The sequence below is a fragment of the Solea senegalensis genome, linkage group LG13 (assembly GCF_019176455.1).
Source record: "Solea senegalensis isolate Sse05_10M linkage group LG13, IFAPA_SoseM_1, whole genome shotgun sequence".
NCBI classification, from domain to species: Eukaryota; Metazoa; Chordata; class Actinopteri; order Pleuronectiformes; family Soleidae; genus Solea; species Solea senegalensis.
Window position 1 is genome coordinate 18492055 of NC_058033.1, and position 12848 is coordinate 18504902.

A 12848-nucleotide genomic window follows, 5' to 3' on the forward strand; every position below is an offset into this window, starting at 1 on the left:
CCCGCGGGTCCGTGAACGCAGCACAGGCGGATCTCCTGCTCGTGTTTTCGTGGGCAGCAGAGTTTTGAGTCGCAGTTGGAGAAAGTGACGCGGATCGTCATTTTCACTCTGAGCCGATCCGTCGGTGTCGGATCGATCGGATCGATGAATTAGCTCGTGAGCAGCAGCTGTGGTGGTGAGTAAACAGCTGTCTGACCTCTGACCTTAAAGAGCGGATACCGCGTCTTCAGTGAGGAGTTCAATTAACCAATCAGTCAATTACTGATCACTTTTGTTCGTTTCTCACAGTTTAAACGAAACCACGTTGTTGTTCCATGTGTTTGGATGATTGGAGGACCCTGAACGCCTCCTCAGATCAATACTGAACACGATTGATCGCAATCGGTTGGTTTGACACCCCACGTGACCTCACAGTACCGCGGTAAACCACGTTGGCACGATTAAAATGGAAAAAAAAATTCTTTTTCTGTCAAGTTCACTCGAATATGATACAGTGCATTACATTTTAAGTTGGAACTCTGGATTTTTCCGAGTTCAGCAGCAGTGTTTTCTTCATGATTTATAACTCATAAAACTTTTAATATGTTTGCTAACTCCTAAACGTGTTTTTTTAACGTTACAGTATTTTTAGGAAACGCAAGTAGTAGTAATTTGTTTCGTAATGCTAGTAGCATGTTATGAACTGATATGAACCAAATGATCGTAGATCGATGTCGTGCTGGTCGTGAATTAGCCTAACTACTGAAAATAATTCCGCAACGTGAAACAATGTGAAACTCTAGGTGTTGTTATCTTGTGATATTGCTACGTACGTTTTCTTCATAATTTATAATCGTGCGTATAATTTTGCTTTTTAAGTGTTTGCTTTTAACGTCATTTGAATTTGTACGAAACATTTTGTTTTAGCTTTGTGTTTGTTTTTACGTAAAAGCACCACCAGAGCTGACACGTTTTTATTTTGAAATCATGTCTAATCATGTGACCATGTTTGGTTTTTTCGTCTCCGTCCTCAGACATGGAGCGTGTGTGTGTGTGGCTTGTGTGTGTATGCGTGCCGATGACCGCGCACGTCACAGCTCTTGGTCGATTCGATGGCAGTGGTCATGCCCACCTGGTTTCCAACGGTAACACAGCCTCAGGTAAACACGCCCTTTGTTTAGTTTTTCAGGTTTTCCTTCTACTTCCTGTTTTTATATGAAACTGAGCTAATATGTTATAGGGAGAGTGAGTGGTTTACAAACTTCAGTTTCCTGTTGTTAAAGTGTGTCTCACAGCGAGATAAAGACGTGAACACGTTCTCAAAGAGATCGTAGACTTAAGTTGTGAATTTCAATAAATGAGTTTGTGCTTAAATGTGTCAGCCTAGTTTGGAGACAGGGGGCGCTCACAACACATTCAAAAAACCTCACCTATCCCTTTAAGGTTCATGTTAAATTATACTAGATTGTGTGTGTGTGTGTGTGTGGGACACCAGTTAAGTGAGCATCTCACCACAACTTCCTGTATGCAGCGCTGTAATAGGAAGTGTGGTGTCAGAAATAGACTCCTCCTAGCTCCGCCCCCTCAGCCTCATCATGTTCAGGAAGTGGAGGATCGACTCCTCTGATTGGCCGGCATGTGTCTATGACGAGGGACAGGGTCTGAACCTGGACACCGTGGTTTTGAGCCGTGACTTTGATTCGACCTTCGTCTCTGTTTTAATTCTATTATCTGAGTATTTTTGTCGTCACAGCTGCTGATGTGTAATCCTGACACACACACACACACACGTTTGCATAGCATCCATGCTGAGGACATTCATAGACATAGTTACCCTAAAAACCCTAAAACCAGGTCAGTTATTTAAGTTTTTTGTCCATACAAGAACACACACACACACACACACACACTCAGACAGGCAGGCAGACACACACACACAAACAAACGACTTTTAGAGCGTTCCGTAAATCGGCCATGTTTGTTTGTACCAACAGTGTTGTTGGGTCATTCACGCGATCATTCGCACGGTCGTTTATGTGTCGTTCACGGGTCGTTCACGCAGTCGTTCAGACGGTCGTTTACAACTCGTCATTTGTGGACAGAGGACACTTTTGTTTACAAAAAAAACACAAGATGTAAACGTTGTGTTTTTAAACTTTAACCTCTTTAAACAGGAAGTGGTCGTAAAAAAACAACAACAAACAAACAGAAAAACCACAAAAGCAGCAGTTTTTAAACTGTCTAAACAGTATAGTTCCTATAACAGAGAAACAATGTTGTGGCCTGGAGCAGCAGAGACGACAAATATTCAAACTCTCTAAACCAGAAAAACCTCTTAAACAAACGACAGTAAAACGACAAATAAATGTTTGATCATTTACCTCGTGTTAAACATCAGTGATGGAACAATATGCCATAATATCGCGATTAAAAAGCACCTACAATAATTTCATTGCGGTGAATTTCTTTTATCATAAAAATCGTGAATAAAGAAAAACTTTAATATTTGATGTGCTACTGTGCCACAAGGGGGAGCTGCATCTTTCACCATGACTTATTATGAACTTATTCATTGTTTTTCACACAAAACTATTTTTAAAAAAGGGGTGTGTGTTCCTCACTTCCTGTCTGTGTTTGTGTGACTCTTCCTCACTTCCTGTCTCTGTGTGTGACTCTTCCTCACTTCCTGTCTGTGTGTGTGTGAGACACTTCCTGTCTCTGTGTGTGATTCTTCCTCACTTCCTGTCTATGTGTGTGTGACTCTTCCTCACTTCCTGTCTATGTGTGTGTGACTCTTCCTCACTTCCTGTCTGTGTGTGTGACTCTTCCTCACTTCCTGTCTGTGTGTGTGACTCTTCCTCACCTGTCTCTGTGACTCTTCCTCACTTCCTGTCTGTGTGTGTGACTCTTCCTCATTTCCTGTCTCTGTGTGTGACTCTTCCTCACTTCCTGTCTCTTAGATCTGTGTGCGATAGATCCGCTGCTGTGTCACGATGAAAACGCTCTCATGAGCTTCGAGTCCATCTGCAGCGTCCACAAACTGATGGACGAGGACTCGGACGGGACGGTGGACATGATGGAGACGGACGAGGTGAGAGGACGAAGCCTCGGTCGTGTTTACGCTCAGTTGAAATCTTCTCTGTCTTCTCCGTCAGTTTCTCAGGGAGGACCTGAAGTCTCACGACCCCAAATCCAAACACAGCAGCTTCCACGGCGCAGACCTGCACATCAGTGTGGAGGACATGTGGGGCGCCTGGAAGAACTCTGCAGGTTCTTTTGACTTTGTTTATTCTGGGTTCAATGAATTTACTCCAGACGACGAGGAAAAGAGAGGACGTTTATTTTTAGAGAAACATCAAGGGACGTGAAAATAGACCGAGAGACACTTATTTATTTAGATGAAGTTTGTGTGGACGTGGGGACGATCAGGGGAAGATCAGCTGACTGTGTGTGTGTGTGTGTGTACCAGTGTATAACTGGACGGTGCAGCAGGTGGAGGACTGGCTGCTCGTCAGTGTGGAGCTTCCTCAGTACACAGAAAACTTCCGGAAACTCCAGCTGGACGGGAAAGCTTTACCCAGGTAACAGGAAAGTGAAGTCTGTAAACTGCTTACTGTCACAGCGATTTTAAAATCCCACACACAGCAGCTGCTGCTCCTCTGCTGCCTCGTGTGGTCACTTTGTGTCACTGACATTGTGACGTGTGTATGCATGCGTGCGTGTGTGTTTGGGTATGTGTGTCAGGTTGGCAGTGAAGAACACCACCCTCACTGTGCTGCTGCTGAAGATCTTGGACAGAAGTCATGGTCAGAAGCTGCAGCTCAAAGCTCTGGACATCGTTCTGTTTGGTCCACCTCCAGGTGTGTTCATGTGTTCATGTGTTCATAAGCAAAGTTTTGTCGGCGTACTTTTCCGACGTTTTTGCGGACTTTAAGACACTTTAGCACGTTCTCAACATTAAAAACAAAAATGTTCTTGTGCCGTTTCTTTGACGTCTTATTATCTATGATTGTTTTTAGACGTGTGTTGATGTTTGTGTGTTTGTGCTCAGGGCGTCAGAACCGGTGGAAGGACCTGGTTCTGGGCGTGTCCGTCGCCATGGCGCTGTGCGGCTGCTGTTTTGCGTGCGTGCAGACGCGCAGGTCCAGAGATGACCTGGGGAAGCTGATGAAGGACCTGGAGGGTTTACAGCGAGCTGAGCAGAGTCTGCTGCACATGCAGGAGAAGTCAGTCCCACACAGCACCCTCTAGTGGACAGGCTGCTTCCTGTTTGTCTCTGCTTTTCACAATTAAAGTCAGACAAAGAGTAAAGCCGTGTTTCCACCGAGTGGAATGGTTTGTTTGGTCTGGTCTAGTTTAGTTTAGTTTGGTCCTAGTAAGACCTCTTTGTAGTACTTTAGTGCTGATAGTAAATTATGTGTAATTAACATTTAAACCCGAGGAGGAAATAACTCAACTACTGTGTGTGTGTCCTCAGTCCGTGCTCTGTTTTAAATCCTTATATGGACAGAGAATATCCAGCTGCTCACTCTTCTGCTGTCTGACACACACACACACACACACAGTCATGCTGTTTCATAATTCACACACTTGTTTCCTCTAACCTCTACTGTTGATGAAACTGAGAGAGCTGTCTGTTACCATGGTTACTGCTGTACTGTGTGTTAGAATAGCAGACGCACATAAGAATCATATACTAAGTCACGTTGCCCCCTGCTGGCAGCAGCACGCCATAGAAACACTGTGATGAATAAACAAGCTGTGGTTTTTGTTTATATTTGTGTGTGTGTGTACGTGCGTGTGTCTGTCTGTCTGTGTGTGTGCGTCTGTCTGCGTCTGTCTCTGTGTGTGTGTGCGTCTGTCTCTGTGTGTGTCTGTGCGTGCATGCGTGTGTGTGTGCGCAGGCTGCAGCAGGCTCAGGAGCAGCAGCGTTGTGTTCAGGTGGAGAAGGTGAAGGTGGAGCAGGAGCTGAGGAGAGAAATCAACTCTGCCAAACAGGAAGCACAGCGCCTCCAACAGCTCAGAGTGGGAACTGAGAATGAGTGGAGCCGCCAGAAGTATGCAGAGGAGGAGCTGGAGCAGGTGAGGGGGAGAGGAGGAGAGAGAGGAGGAGAGCACCACCTTCAGACAATTCTGGTATATTTTATTTGTGTGTGTGTGTGTGTGTGTCAGGTGCGGTCAGCTCTCAGACAGGCAGAGCAGGAGTTGGAGAGTCGTCCTCTCTGGTTTCCTCCAGATTCTCTGCAGAAATGGCTGCAACTGACGCACGAGATCGAAGTCCAGTATTATAACATCAAGAGACAGAGCGCTGAGAGACAACTGCTACAGGCCAGAGACGGGGTGAGACACATGAGACACTGAGACACATGAGACACTGACATATCGAAGTCCAGTATTATAACATCAAGAGACAGAGCACTGAGAGACAACTGCTGCAGACCAGAGACGGGAGTGAGACACATGAGACACTGACATATCGAAGTCCAGTATTATAACATCAAGAGACAGAGCACTGAGAGACAACTGCTGCAGACCAGAGACTGGAGTGAGACACTTGAGACATGAGACACTGAGACACATGAGACACTGACATATCGAAGTCCAGTATTATAACATCAAGAGACAGCGCACTGAGAGACAACTGCTGCAGACCAGAGACGGGGTGAGACACATGAGACACTGAGACACATGAGACACTGACATATCGAAGTCCAGTATTATAACATCAAGAGACAGAGCACTGAGAGACAACTGCTGCAGACCAGAGACGGGGTGAGACACATGAGACACATGAGACACATGAGACACTGACATATCGAAGTCCAGTATTATAACATCAAGAGACAGAGCACTGAGAGACAACTGCTGCAGACCAGAGATGGTGAGACACATGAGACACTGAGACACATGAGACACTGACATATCGAAGTCCAGTATTATAACATCAAGAGACAGCGCACTGAGAGACAACTGCTGCAGACCAGAGACGGGGTGAGACACATGAGACACTGAGACACATGAGACACTGACATATCGAAGTCCAGTATTATAACATCAAGAGACAGAGCACTGAGAGACAACTGCTGCAGGCCAGAGACGGGGTGAGACACATGAGACACATGAGACACATGATGATGATGAAGATGGTGATGGTGATGATGATGATGATGATGATGATGATGATTAAGATGAAGATGATGCTGTGGTTCCAGGCAGAGAAGATAAAGAAGAAGAGAAGTTCTCTGTTTGGAACGTTCCACGTGGCTCACAGTTCGTCTCTGGACGACGTTGACCATAAAATCCTGTCAGCAAAGTGAGTGACCTCATATGAGTGAGTTCTCATATCATGAGCTTGTGCTCTTAATTTGAAAGTTATGAATGCATGAAGTCATGCTCCGCCCCTGTCTCTGCCCCGCCCCCTGCAGACAGGCGCTGGCTGAGGTGACGGCAGCGTTGAGGGAGAAGCTCCACCGCTGGCAGCAGATCGAGTCCATGACAGGTTTCTGTTTGGTCCATAATCCGGGTCTGGGAGCTCTGGCCGCTGCACTCAACCTGGACCCGTCCATGCTCGGCCTGCGACCTCCGACCCCTCAGCACCTCATCCTCTCTGATGACCTGGACGACATGGACGAGGACATCCTGTCCCCTGGGACGCTGCAGTGTGAGTTACAGACGGTGAATCCATCCGCCGCTGAAGATAGTCCCGATAAACACGATCCAGTTTCTGTTTCAGCACGTTTGCTTTCTGGACCCTGAAGGTTAAAGGGATAGTTCTGGATTTTAGTGTTTATGCCAGATTAAATCTATGGTATTTTAAGAACGTGTTCACGTCTTTATCTCACTGTGAGATAGGAAACTAAAGTTTGTAAACCACTCACTCTCCCACACCAAACCTCATAGAGAAAATCAGTGATTTTAACATTACACACACAGGAGTCGTTGATCCACTGCTGCCTCCATCGCTAAGTTCAAATGTCTTATATTGTTAATTCGGCTTTTAAAGTCCTTTGTTGCATTTATTTCCGCAGCTAAAATCCCTGATTTTCTCTGTGGGGTTTGGTGTGGGAGAGTGAGCGGTTTACAAACTGTCACAGCGAACTATCCCTTTAACATTCACTGTAACTTTAGTGAAACTTGCTCATTAAAAATATCCTGAGTTGTTTATATTAAAGGGAGAGTATGTGCATCATCAGGGACTATTTTCCGGTAGACTAATCCACGCGTGTTCATGGAGGTGAAAGATCAACACGAGAGAAATAACTGGTGGGACTGTCCTTTAACTCAGCTGTTTCTTTGGGAAGTCACCTGACCTCTCCCTGGTCTCCACCCCCTCTCCTCTCATTGGTTGTCTTTTCTGGGCATCTCTCTCCTGATTGGCTCTCCCTGCAGACGCAGCGTGGCAGATGGACCGGCGAGTGAGCGACCTCTGGCCCCTGAGTGGCATCGCAGACACACAGTCGCCATGGAAACACTCTGGTTGGCCCCTCCCTCCCTCCAGACCCCCCTCCCCTTCCCTCATTGGTTCACTCCTCTGCACTCAGTCAGGGTTCACACTGGTCCTGGAAAACAATAAATAAATGAATTAATTATTAATTTAAAATTAATCTAAAGTTGAGTTTAGATTAATTTATTTTTGTGTGAACAGGAAACCTTACTGTTTATTTCAACACATTTTAAAGGAGCACTTCATGATTTTTGAAGTGTGGTTTGAATTATGAAACTGACGTTTTACCAAAGTCCAGAGAGAAAATCAATGATTTTACATCACACACACAGGAGTTGTTGCTCCAGCTGCTGCCTCCATCACTAAGTTCTAATGTCTTATTTTGTCACTTCAGCATTTAAAATCCTTTGTTCAGATTTACCTCAGTGACACAAAGTGACCACACGAGGCAGCAGTGGACCAGCAGCTCCTGTGTCCCCGCAGCTAAAATCACTGATTCTCTCTGTGGGCTTTGGTGTGGGAGAGTGAGTGGTTTACAAAAATCAGTTTCCTGTTGCTAAAGTCTGTCTCACAGTGAGATAATGATGTGAACACATTCTTAAAGAGATCGTGGACTTAAACTGATGTACATTAGATTTTTTTATGAAGTACAAAAGGTTGTGAACTCCTCTTGCACCTCCTCTGCTCCTCCTCTCCTCTTCACTCTGTCACCACCTCACCTGCTTCCCCTCCTTGTCACTCATGTCCTCACCGGTCGTTTACAGTGAACCTTCTCGTCGTCTCAGCTTCAGTTCAGTCTGTAAAAAACACAGAGACACAGAAACTGTCTGCAGAATAAAAGTAGAAGTAAAAATAAAAACTGAAGCTGAAGCCGATGAATGAACTGATTTAACATTTTCCTTTCATTAACACGCAGATAAAAACTGTGATTCCGGCTTTTCAAAATAAACCACTAAGTCCGTCCCTCTCTCTCTTGCAGTTCAGAATCTGACGCCCCTGCGTCAGAGGCGAGGAGACCCCGGTCTGACGTTCAGCTCTCAGAGGTTGGTGGAAGGGCGGGGCTTACCTCCTCAAGAAGGGTGTGGCCTGCTATCATCGGCCCGCCCCCCTAGGGGGCGGCAGAATCGCAGCCACTCCATTGGCCAGTTGGAGTTCCTCCCTGTGCCCACCCCCTCTCTCTCCTCCTCCCTCTCTCACCCCTCTCTTGGCCCTGCCTCCTCTCCTCACCTCCCCGCCTTCTCCTTATGTCCTCCTCGTCCATCGTCCTCCTCGTCTTCCTGCGCTGAAGGCACCGCTCATGTCTCTGCTCTGCTCTTCCAATCTTCTTACTTCCACTCTCTTGAGGCGTCGTGCAGCCTCCCGCCTGCAGGGGGAGCTGTGGCAGGGCAAACACGGCGCAGTCGCTCCGGCAGCTTCGGGTATCTCCTCTTTGTTTTGCTGCAAAGATGCTGATTTTCAATCAACCATGTAACGTTTGAATTTGTGTGCTTAACTAAACTAACAAAACAAATAACCAGCAATAATTTATCATTTACAAAATAATCGGGAGGAAAAAACGTACTCATGGTCGTTTTGTTTCAGTATACGTGTGAGAACTTGCATGTACACTGAAAAAAACAAAAAACATAAATATCTTAGTTTAGTAAGATGTCAAAAAACTTCAAAAAAATGTTGTAACAAAAAATACCGAAGAGCAAATGCAACATTAGACATCACTTTGTGCTCGGTGTGAACGCACTATCGCAGGGGTTGCGATGTTTGCGTAAATAAGTCGTGAGGATCCAGTGTTTACGAGAGGATTTTGGGCTCATTCAAAATTAGGGAGTCAAAATTTGAGATACTTTGATTAAAAAAAATCAGAATTTATTTTTACACGCGATCGTTGTGGTACTGTTTTTTGGGCAGTCACAATTGATGCGGTTTCAGGGTGAAATTTTCTTCTCTTCAGATTCTCTTCTGTACTGAAGAAGAAGTTTTTTTTGGAGAAAATCTTCGTCCCTCTCGCTCCTTTATCACATTTTCATTTCTTATCTTGTCACCTCTTTTCATCCTTTATGTTTCCTCATCTCCACATGACTGTGTATTTTCCTGTTTTTTAATTCAGAATTTCACAAACATTTCAAGTACTTTGTCGTCGTTTAAAGGGAGCCGGACACAAACTAGCGATGTTGTGACTTGGGATTTGAAAATGAAATAACAACAACTTTAACAGAATTAATCTTTGTCTTAATGTCCGACATGTTTGCTACAACTGCTAACTTCTGCTTGCTAATGTGAGCTTACTTTGATAATTAGCAAGTGTTAGCATGCTAACAAGCTAAATTCCTAGTTAAGAGAGGGAAGTTTTAATGTATGAGATAGCACGAAACGTGTATTAGTGCACAAGTTAGCAAACCCACTTATGACGCTAACAGTTAACTAATTTAACCAGCATGCACTTGTGCGAACAAAATTTTGAGGATGCTGCATTTCGTTTGTAGTCAGAACTTGGAATTTCTAACGCGAAGCAAACATCCTGGTAAACTAAGACGTCAAAAAACGTCATAATAAGACGTCAAAAAACTACAAAGTACTGTATAGTAAGATGTCAAAAAACGTCCTGGTAAACTAAGACGTCAAAAAACGTCAAAGTATTGTAAGATGTCAAAAAATGACAAAGTACAGTAAGACGCCAAAAAACATCAAAGTATGGTAAGACGTCAAAAAACGTCAAAGTATTGTAAGATGTCAAAAAATGACAAAGTACAGTAAGACGCCAAAAAACATCAAAGTATAGTAAGACGTCAAAAAACGTCAAAGTATAGTAAGACGTCAAAGTATAGTTAGACGCCAAAAAACGTCAAAGTATAGTAAGGCGCCAAAAAGCGTCGCGTCAAAGTATAGAAAAAGCGTCAGTATAGTAAGGCAAAGTATAGTAAGGCGTCAAAAAGCGTCAAAGTATAGTAAGGCCAAAAACATCAAAGTATAGTAAGGCGTCAAAAGCGTAGTTAGATGTCAAAAATGTCATAATGCGTCAAAGTATAGTTAGGCGTCAAAAAGCGTCAAAGTATAGTAAGGCGTCAAAAGCGTCATAATAAAGTATAGTTAGACGTCAAAAAACGTCAAAGTATAGTTAGACGTAAAAAAAAGTCAAAGTATAGTTAGACGTCAAAAAACGTCAAAGTATAGTTAGACGTCAAAAAAAGTCAAAGTATAGTTAGACGTCAAAAAACGTCTCCTGTTGACTTGATTCTCCTCTCCATCAGGGACATTATGAGCCGCTCTGACTCCTCCCTTGCTCTGTCTCCTGGCGAATTCCGAGGTCCGCACACTCCGAAGCCCTTCCTCATGTCGTCCAGGTTCCACCCCCTTCATGGCCCTGGCGATGGGTTAGGAGGAGGAGGAGGAGGAGGTCTGGAGAAGAGCTCCAGCCTCGGGGAGCTGAGGGGAAGTCCCACCTCCGTGCTTGCCTCGTCCAGCTCCACCCGCTCCCTCTGCATCACGTCTGACGCCGCCAACAGTCTGGTGGCGTCCTCGTCCTCAGCCTCGTCCACTTCATCGGGAGGTCGCGGGACGTCCAGGAGGAGCCCGGCGGAGGAGGACGGCGGGGAGGAGAGCGAGTCGTCCAGCTCCAGGAGGAGACACGCCTTTGATAAGATCTTCAAGAAGAAGCAGGGGCGTCACTGACACTCACTCTGCTTTTACAGGTTTCAGGTCCACGACAGACATCCCTCACATGAAGAGGGACGGGTTAAAGAGAAGGGACGTTTGATGGATTTAAAATGATTGACTTTGGGGAAAAGAATTCTGTTTTCTAACTTTTTCCATTCATGAAATAAGTGGGTGTGGTTTGTCACAGCTTTGGTTATTGTCTGAAATTAAACAGTTGACAGTTAAGTTTTTTATTTTTTAAAGTGTTATTGAGCATCAAGAACCAGCCTGACACATTTTAGCCACTGAGCAAAAGACTCTCCATCACCAAATGCTGCTGGTCTACTGCTGCCTCGTGTGGTCACTTTATGTCACTGAGGTCAATCTAAACTAAGGATTTCAAATGCTGAAGTGACAAAATAAGACATTTGAACTTAGTGATGGAGGCAGCAGTGGATCAACAACTCCTGTGTGCTGTCATGTTAAAATCACTGATTTTCTCTATGGGCTTTGGTGTGGGAGAGTGAGTGGTTTACAAACTTTAGTTTCCTGTTGGAAGTCTGTCTAACGGTGAGATAAAGACATCGCAGACTTGTCTTGATGTTGATTTTATCAAATAAAAAAGGCTCAAGTAACTGTTAACCACACGAGGCAGCAGTGGACCAGCAGCTCCTGTGTCCCCATGAGCTAAAATCACTGATTTTCTCTGTGGGGTTTGGTGTGGGAGTGCTTTACAAACTTCAGTTTCCCGTTGGAAAAGTGCGTCTAACAGTGAGATAACGACGTGAACATGTTCTTAAGACATTGTAGACTTAAACTTACGTAGATGTGATGACACGAGTGTATTTTGAAGGGGATCTAATGTGTTAAATATCCTAGTTCTTAACAGCAGGGGGCGCTCACAGCAATCAGCTCTGAGTGTGTGTCAGTGACTCCGAGCCAGTTTTTGAAAAACCTGAACTGTCCTCTTATTGTTTTATGCCACTTTTATTTGCTAACAGGCACAATTATTAGTATTATTATTATTATTATTGTGGTTATTAATATTATTATAGTAATTATTATTATTTTGTTACGTGTTTAAAGTGTGAAGTTGAAAATGAAGATGAGTCTCTGCTTTTATCAGGAGATACACAAAAAGGAAAAATTATGATTTTGTTACTTTGATGTTTGTTGTTGTTGTGTGTCAGTGTGTAAAATAATAAAGTGAGTCCAGGGAGTTTTCACGGACATGAACTTCAACATTCCGGCTGCAGAGATTCAGACACTTCTTGTCTCTTTGTGTGGACTGAACCTTTAAAACTTGAAGTATTTGACACAGCACAACTTAAGATTGTGATGACATCGATCTGCTTGTTATTCTACAAAATAAGATTCTACAAAATGTTTGAAAGGATTAATTACAGGTGGAGTTGCTCCTGCACAAACACACACTGATTTAAAAGCCTTTGCTTACTTTCCTTGACTTGGTACATTCTACTCCACCCCTCTGAGTCGATCTATTTGGAATGTTCCACTTCCTTTGTCGGAGGCGGAGCTGCTTCTGCCCAGAGACAGAAACAGCGAGAGGATGAGGAGCAGCGGGAACTAAAATGTGTACAATCATGCGAACAAACATGGTAACTGCTGTTTAAAATGATCCACACATTTCTTAGATTCTCTGTTGACGCTCTGTTCACACCTGCTGTTCACATCCGACCACTGCTACTGCTAATGCCAACGTGACTTCACTGCTCCACAGCAAACACACGATCACGTCTGACCATGTACGTGTGTTTTCAAAACACTGACTTAG

The 12848-nt window shown here is 44.3% G+C and overlaps 1 protein-coding gene and 2 long non-coding RNA genes across 11 annotated transcripts in view; 2 read left to right on the top strand and 1 right to left on the bottom strand.

The window, feature by feature from the left end:
• LOC122779131 (stromal interaction molecule 1-like) lies at window positions 1–12295 on the top strand. Of its 5 annotated transcripts, none has more exons than XM_044041231.1 (15): window positions 2–175; window positions 289–421; window positions 1014–1139; window positions 2940–3070; window positions 3135–3249; window positions 3449–3560; window positions 3724–3839; window positions 4031–4205; window positions 4884–5061; window positions 5152–5319; window positions 6192–6292; window positions 6405–6640; window positions 7369–7455; window positions 8403–8466; window positions 10669–12295. In XM_044041231.1, exons 3-15 carry the CDS (start codon window positions 1016–1018, stop codon window positions 11087–11089), a joined length of 2028 nt encoding a protein of 675 aa, XP_043897166.1. In that variant the 5' UTR covers window positions 2–175; window positions 289–421; window positions 1014–1015; the 3' UTR covers window positions 11090–12295. The 5 variants fall into 5 exon arrangements, with proteins under 5 accessions (XP_043897170.1, XP_043897166.1, XP_043897167.1 ...); XM_044041232.1 differs by having other exon boundaries at window positions 289–384; XM_044041233.1 differs by lacking the exon at window positions 289–421 and having other exon boundaries at window positions 20–175.
• Window positions 6634–12848, bottom strand: part of LOC122779134 — a 19383-nt gene continuing 13168 nt past the window's right edge. For 2 of the 5 annotated variants that reach the window (XR_006361516.1, XR_006361513.1), the window contains 3 exons: window positions 8651–8860; window positions 8143–8220; window positions 7455–7538 (listed from right to left, as the gene is read on the bottom strand). This is a non-coding gene — a long non-coding RNA (uncharacterized LOC122779134). Of the gene's footprint in view, window positions 6732–7284; window positions 7539–8142; window positions 8221–8650; window positions 10287–12848 lie in introns of those variants that run through there. The other 3 variants (XR_006361517.1, XR_006361515.1, XR_006361514.1) reach the window with 3 other exon arrangements.
• Window positions 12596–12848, top strand: part of LOC122779135 — a 2503-nt gene continuing 2250 nt past the window's right edge. Inside the window, exon 1 of the long non-coding RNA XR_006361518.1 lies at window positions 12596–12672. This is a non-coding gene — a long non-coding RNA (uncharacterized LOC122779135). The remainder of the gene's footprint in view (window positions 12673–12848) is intronic.